The following is a 7,978-nucleotide window of genomic DNA, read 5'->3' as shown; positions in this document are numbered from 1 at the left end:
GCTGAAACTTTTAGGTTTACATGAACTTAACATTTTAATTGAATATTTAACTGACAAAATGTAAGGGCGGTGAGCTAAATAATAACACAATGTTAGTACGTTTCAACTGGGATTTTACACTCRGAAAGTCAGMTAAACAATAAAAAATATGTCAGTGACATGTTKTAACATTTTATTTTACACTTGGCTTCCTTCATAAGTTTGCGTCAGGATGAAAGCGCAGGGACGCGTCATTAGATGGCGCTCTCTGGTTCTAAAGAGGAAAGTGTCAGCAGCTCCGAGGATCAGTGAACTCAGCAGGCTGAGCTGATTGCGCTCCTTTTCCAGGACGTTTTGCAGCCTTATTAAAGAGCTTTGTTCCCCACTTTATTACAGGACAAGAGGCAGAATAAAATCCAGCATATATCAGTGGGGATTCATCCACCTGCTGTCTGCCGGAGCCACCGGCAGGAGTTTGTCCCCTGCAGCAGCGGCAGCAGCATCGAGCGGCAGAAGTTGCGCGTTTTTTTCCCAACCACATCTCTTCTTTCCACCTTCATGCTCTCCACGCGAGCTGACGCGCAGAGGAGCGAGATGCTCGTCGGATCTGAGGCTCTGTTTGCGCCTGGAAAATGACTGCAGCCGCGGGTGAGCTTTCCACCATGGTGAGGAGATGCCCTGTCACTTTCAAACCGTTCAGGTGAGAGCGCTCAAACACTCAGATAAATTCAATCAAACTTTCTTCCTCACCTTTGCATTTGCTCAGTCTCTTTGAAAAACAGGAGGAAAACGGCTTTGACATCATGCATTAATTATCCATTAATTAACTTGTGTGGGGATTTCTTAGGATGATCATGCCARTGGGGTTGGGTTTGGTGCAGCCAGAGCACACACACACAAAATAATAATAATAAAATAAAATAAAAATAAAACATGCGACCATATCATTACAGTGCATTTAAAAGCACATACACACAGTGTAGAACACATTCTGCAAGTTCAGTCCATTTGGAATTAATTGGCACAATAGGGGGCAAAGCTGAGCCACAATTAAGGTTTGCTTACTCAGCTCCAGTGGCCTCAGCAGCTCAAACACAGAGAGCCAAGTAAACAGACACGTCATTAAAAGTGCTCAAGAAAATGAGCCGAACTTATTTTTCTACGTGCAGCTTTGCATATTCTCGCCACTAATCACCAAGCCAGGTTAAAATCCACGAAATTTCAAGCTTCCTGTGACAGTGTGACTTTACGGTTACTACTCAAATATAAACAGTTTAAGCAACAGGATCATTTGAAGTGAGATTCTTTGTAAGGTAATGAACAATAAGTATCTTACTTGTTGAAGATACTGTAGCTTTTTGAATTACTCATCATGAAGCATAGGAGGTCAGAGGTCAGCCGAGGATACACTCAGCTGATGTTGGACATGATGATGTTTTGAGAAAATCAGTGATTATTACTTTTTTAATTTCCTATATTTTGTGCCAGTTTTTGACCACAAAAGTAGATAAACTCAGTGTCACCAAACAGTGGATTTTAGCGGAGCTTATAGTGAAAATGTGAGCCAGTAAACAATCGAGTCAAAAATGCTGAGAAATTTGTCAACAGTGATATGTGTTTGTATAATTTGAAACATGCATTCTTAGGCACAGACAGTTTGTGAAAGAAGACCAGACCAGACCACTGACCTCTGCAGTCTTGGTGAAAACTTTAAGAGRGCATCCTGATCACAACATTCAAATACTGATACAAAGAAAACAAAAACTACAACTAATTAAAAATTASACTCCAAGAATACAATGTAGGCAAATGAGCCAGCAGCATCAGAACTTACAACATTTCTGATGTGTTTCATGTAAAAAAAACTGTATATTTAAGCTCTAATTACCCTTATATCTTTGCTACCATAACATACAGAAGCTAAGAAATAAACAAGATGACTTATATAGACTTTTTTCACATTGACCTCTGATCTGTGTGGAGTTGACCTGGTTGATGCAAACCTGTGAGGATTACGATGCATGTATTCTGACAGGACTGACGAGCGACCGGCTACTCAGAGTGAAGCCAAAACCCAAGTATAACCCACAACAAAAGTCACAGCWGTTCATGCAAATGCTATTTTGTTAAACGAACGTTCACAATGTATTGCTCACAGAAAGACTTCAGTTCTTGTTTTAGTTATTTACACCCGAGGAAGTTTTGAGCACAAATCTTCATCAAAGCCAAAGTGCACGGCATCGTCTTAAATCCTTTGAATCATGTGAYGCAGTCACCCAAATAGAATAAACAATGAGAAAATGGCTTTACTTACTACAGGCGACAATATACAAACTAGGCAATTTCTGAATAAGTATGCATAAAYGTGAAATTTTCTAACAAAACTTCAAAACTACCTCACTGTAGTRAAACAGTAAGTTGTCATGAAGAGAGATACCAGTATGCACACACAAAGGGTAAAAAAAAGAGTTGAGAGTATTTCTGTCAACTCACAGACAATAAAATGTCAACAGCATAAACACTCTGTTGTTCCAACTTTTTCCAATGAAGAGCTGTGCTCCAAATATCACCTGGTGTAAATAAATGAGTCAAAAGGGAAGTGCTGTGCTGAGCCCTCTTTCTGTTTTTTTCTTCAAGTGGTTTCCTGCATGGAGGCACAGTGGCTTAGTTGGTAGAGCTGTTGCCTGTCAGTAAGAAGGCTGCTGGATTGAATCTTGGCCATGGCATGCTCTTTCTGTATGTGTGGGTTTTCTCCGAGTGCTTCGGTTTCCTCCCATAGGCCAAAAACATGACTGTTAGGTTAAATGGTAACTCTAAATTGTCCCTAGGTGTGAGTGAGAGAGTGAATAGTTGTTTGTCTCTATATGTCCCTATAATGGACTTGCAACCTGTCCCACCCCTTGCATTGTTACTGCTGCATATGGGCACCGGTGACCCCCATCAGCCTTAAAGAAAGATGTGTATAAAGATAATGATCTATCTATCTATCTATCTATCTATCTATCTATCTATCTATCTATCTATCTATCTATCTATCTATCTATCTATCTCAGATTGTATGATAAAACTAAGAAATTATATCATTGAAAACATAAAGTAATGTTAACTTTGATGTCAGCAAAACATCTAAAAAAATCTGAACAGAGGCAACAAATGTAAGGTATAATTAAGARACAGCTGAAGGAGCATTGGTTCATCAGTCGGTGAAAAACTGAGGCTAAAAATAGTGGAACAAATTTTAAATTTTCGTTACAACTGTATGCCTTCATGGTAGTCCAGGTCCAAGTCAAAATCATTAATTGATTACTGTTTGGCACTTGACGATTAATACGATTAATGCCACCAAGCGGACTGACTGAACATTTCCCCAGTCAGTCCGCTCTGCGCTCCTCTCTGCTTCAAATATGACAAAAAAAAAGTTCTGTAATTTACCTATCAACACAATTTAAAATTTGATGTATWCTAGTCTGAAGTCTGTAATTTTGACACAGTTTGGAACAGATTTTTACGAAGAGCAAATCATTCCCAGTAAATTGGTCAGGGAGTCCAAGGCATTAATCAGGGGGGCTGTGGTGTAGTGGTAGAGCAGCTGACTTTGGGACCCGCAAGTCACAGGCTCGGCTGCCCGTCATGCCCACATGCTTTTGTGTCCTTGGGCAAAACACTTYACCTGCCTTGCCTACTGATGATGGTCAGAGGGTCCAGTGGCACCTATAAATGGCAGCCTCGCCTCTGTCAGTGTGCCCCAGGGCAGCTGTGGCTACAATGTAGTTTGCCATCGTCAGTGTGTGAATGTGAGTGTGAATGGGTGAATGTCTGYAAGTGTRAAGWGCTTTGAGTGTCCTGGATGGATAGAAAGGCACTATATAAGTACAGTCCATTTACCATTTACATTTAATCATCAAATTAATCGTTATYGGCTAAATACCACAATTAATTGGGATAATTTTTTTTGTCAATATTGCCCAACCCTGAGTCCAGGTGTCTGCAGTCAAGATGTCTTACCATTGACATTACTGGATGCATCATAACAAAACAAAACAAACACCCCACCCCCTAAAAAATAAATAAAATAAATAAAAATGAACTTGGTAATGATAACTCAGAACTGTTGCTGGAATCCTACTTCAGTCAAGAATGGACCAACACTGCCCTAAAAAATCCGCAGCATCACAGTGAGAAACATGTCCCTGTCTTTTTGAGACAAACTGCTGCCATTAAATTAAAAATCTAGATATATGTTTATTAGGGGTGCAACAATACGTGTACCCGTATCGAACCGTATCAAACAGTGCTGTATCGAACAATACASATTTWAAAAATTTACTTTATCAACTTGTCTTCTGCACGCAACCCTGAAAAGGAAGAAGCGTGTACAGAAAATGGATGGATGGAACTTGTCTTCTGAAGATGCTCTGTGTTAAAGGATCAGTGGATCTGTGTTCGACTACTCTACCTACGTTGCATTTTTGAGCGCAGATCCACTGAGAAACTTGCTGTTTCAGCAACATTTAATTTAAAAACTGTACTTTTCAGGTTAAACAAATGTTCATAATTAATATAAATAAATTACAAGTTAAAAGGGGCATGGACATTTCTCTTTTTTTGTATCGAAAAAATTACGAACCGTGAGACTAAAAGTATTGAACCGAACGAACCATGAATTTCCTGTATCATTGCACCCCTAATTTTTATGGTAAATGGACTGACYTTATGTAGCGCTTTTAAGTCCCTCCAGACCCCAAAGTGCTTCACACTACAGACATTCACATATTCACACACTGATGATGGTAAGCTACACTGTAGCCACAGCTGCCCTGGGGCACACTGACAGAGGTGAGGCTGCCATGCACCGGCACCACCGGACCCTCTGACCACCATCAGTAGGCAAGGTGGGTGAAGTGTCTTGCCCAAGCACACAACAACTGAGACGGCTGGACGGGGGATCGAACCAGTGACCTTCTGGTTCCAGGACAACTCCTCTATCTATTCCACCACAGCCGCCCATTTTTATAAATAATGTATCTTAGTTTGACCATATATGTTTACTATGTTCCAATGTGAATAAAATATGGATTTGATATGGGGAGTCAAGTGTGAAGTAAAATATTAAAAATGTTGTCACTAACACATTTTTATTATTTAAGAAAAAAAGTTAAATGTTAATGTAAAAATTTCCCACTAACATTTTATTATTTAACTCACTGTTCTCAAATTTTGATCATTCTTACTAATTGTTAAGTTTGAATGTTAAATGTTAGATACAGTATAAATGTCAAATCCTAGATGGAAATGTGTAAATATAAATGTTGCAGCTAAAAATAGCCTTTGCTGTTGGTGAGCGGCTTTTGTTGTGACATCATCATCCTGCGACAAAAGCTAACGCTAACACTTCTGATCGAGGTATTTAAATTTTAAATTCAAAATGTGCATATTGAAAACAATATGGATGGTACTTGTGGTCCACCAGTTGCTTTATTTTTTAAAAGTTTTCTTCAACATTTTTAGACTGACCCTGGATTTACACTACATGCATCTCCGCTCCGCTGCGCTGCAGTGCGCAGTTCGCAGCTGTTCGTTTGTGGCTGAATTTATACAGCCTCCGCTGCACTCAGCTCCGGTCCAACACACAGAGGAGAGAGGGTGTGCAGGAAGGAGATAGCATGATAAATTCAGTGATAAATGTGGAAGTCACAGCAAAACATAATTAATTCTGTGAAAGACGAACTCCAAACACAGATGAAAACATTGATATAAAGGCTTTTGATATGTTGAAACTGTATCGCTGTCGTCTTTTTGAAACTTCTGATTTCAAAATAAAATCCACGAGAATCGTGTGTGTGCACATATGCTTCATGCTACATGTTTTCATCTGCTTCCCAAACAGAACGATACATTCTGACAGCATTTGTGTAGAAATATATCCATATATTGATTAATAGGTGGTATTTCGACATTATTCAGACAATTGTATCCCGCCTAATACTGTCTTTTTTTTAAATATATGGATGTTGTGTTTGTTTCTCTTCCTGTTGGTGTGACGTAGTCTTTAAAAATTGACTTCGGCGCAGCTCTGGCATCCAGCAAAATTAGGATCTGTTCTAATTTTGCCGGATCGCTGTCCGCTCACCGCCGCTGTGCACAGCCAGTGTAAACACTCTCATTGATTAAAATGGGTGTGTATTTGCTGCGGAGGTCTGACCGGACCAGAGTGGAGCGGAGCCGGAATGCATGTAGTGTAAATTAGGGGTTAGGGTTGTACAACAACATAAGTGAGTTTTCATAACCTTTCTACTTCTGCAAACCTAAACTGTTCAAAGAGAAGAAGTTTTATGATCAGCAATGTGAGCACAAACAGCTCATGTTTTACCTTTATCACCGATAGAATATAATGCTATATTTCTCAGATTCTGGCTGAGTGACTGCTCCTTCTTTGGCTCAGCTTTCTGCCTTAAACAAACAAACAAACAAAAAAAAAAAGATAAAGGAATCAGGCCTGTAACCAAAGGGTAACTATCTACACTGCTGCTCTGCTCCATAAAAAATGGATTGTTTCCAAACATTTTCTCAGCATGACCGCCTGAGCGTTCAGATGAGTCAGTTTGAGGAAAATCCGTCCAAAGCACCGGAGGAATATTTGCAGTGGGTTCGTTTCTTTATCCAAAACATAACGGTTCGCCTGTGGTGGAATGCTTTTATTTTAGGTGTTCGCACACTGAGCACCGCATGATGCAGAAAAACTCTGTCCCTGTAATGGTTCATGTGGAACGAACGCTTGATTGGTAAAATATCAACTGGGATAAATTCATCCACGTTTCACCTCCTGATTTAGACATTGATANAAAAAAAGATAAAGGAATCAGGCCTGTAACCAAAGGGTAACTATCTACACTGCTGCTCTGCTCCATAAAAAATGGATTGTTTCCAAACATTTTCTCAGCATGACCGCCTGAGCGTTCAGATGAGTCAGTTTGAGGAAAATCCGTCCAAAGCACCGGAGGAATATTTGCAGTGGGTTCGTTTCTTTATCCAAAACATAACGGTTCGCCTGTGGTGGAATGCTTTTATTTTAGGTGTTCGCACACTGAGCACCGCATGATGCAGAAAAACTCTGTCCCTGTAATGGTTCATGTGGAACGAACGCTTGATTGGTAAAATATCAACTGAGATAAATTCATCCATGTTTCACCTCCTGATTTAGACATTGATACAATCTCTGTTGACTTTCGCCCGGGGGGGAGGGGGGGGGCAACTCAGGCAGTCAGTGGTACCAACCGCGTACAAAAAAACACGGGAAAGGTGGGGTATTTTATGTTCAGACACAGACCCGCGTGGGTCAGTGTTTAGGGGGGTTATTTCCACCATAACCGTGGAAAAGGGGTATCTTTTACACTTTTGCTTCTTTCCTGGCTGGACTTGACTGATCCACGGAGTAAATCCCCACTCCTCCCTCCCGTTAGTTTTAACCGGGGGCGTGGTGGCAATATGGACGTTTGGTAAGATTCCTGAACCACCGGTCAGTTCAATACCAAATGAAGCTGGACCCTTCTTCATAAAACAYTGCTGCCGCTCAGCTCCCGCGTGGCACCGCCCCCGCGGGCGCACCCGGTGAAACAGTTAAATATAGTTAAATACAAGGCGAGCAGCCCGTCACAACTTGAAGTTGAAAAAAATAAAAATAAATAAGACGAGGAGAGCGGGTAAAAAACATGTCGAAAAGAGAAGAAAAGAGGAAGAGTTGGATGGAGCAGAAAAGCTAACGGGCAGAAAAAGAAAGGGTTAGAAGAAGATGCAGCCAAATTAACAGACCTTTTCCGTGATGGCGGAGGGACCAAATCATGAGTACAGGTTAGCAAACACTACATGCTCCTACCATCCAGACTTGGTTTATGTGTTTCTGGATGTGTTCAGGGCTCACAGAATATTATCAGGAAAGTTTCACCATACCTGCATAAATCTTTATTCTGCTTTATCAACTACAATTAAAATAAACCCATGC

At 40.4% G+C, this 7,978-nt stretch overlaps 1 protein-coding gene across 1 annotated transcript in view; it reads left to right on the top strand.

Annotated features, from left to right (window-relative positions):
- Positions 1–246: 246 nt before the first annotated feature.
- Positions 247–7,978, top strand: part of mgat5b (alpha-1,6-mannosylglycoprotein 6-beta-N-acetylglucosaminyltransferase B) — a gene marked incomplete in the record, with an annotated part of 112,538 nt that continues 104,806 nt past the window's right edge. The window contains 1 exon segment of the mRNA XM_014006903.1: positions 247–679. Coding sequence (XP_013862357.1) covers positions 612–679 — 68 coding nt within the window.

The sequence above is a fragment of the Austrofundulus limnaeus genome, unplaced genomic scaffold (assembly GCF_001266775.1).
Source record: "Austrofundulus limnaeus strain Quisiro unplaced genomic scaffold, Austrofundulus_limnaeus-1.0 Scaffold38, whole genome shotgun sequence".
In the NCBI taxonomy this organism is placed as follows: domain Eukaryota; kingdom Metazoa; phylum Chordata; class Actinopteri; order Cyprinodontiformes; family Rivulidae; genus Austrofundulus; species Austrofundulus limnaeus.
This window is presented reverse-complemented; position numbering and strand designations above follow the sequence as displayed.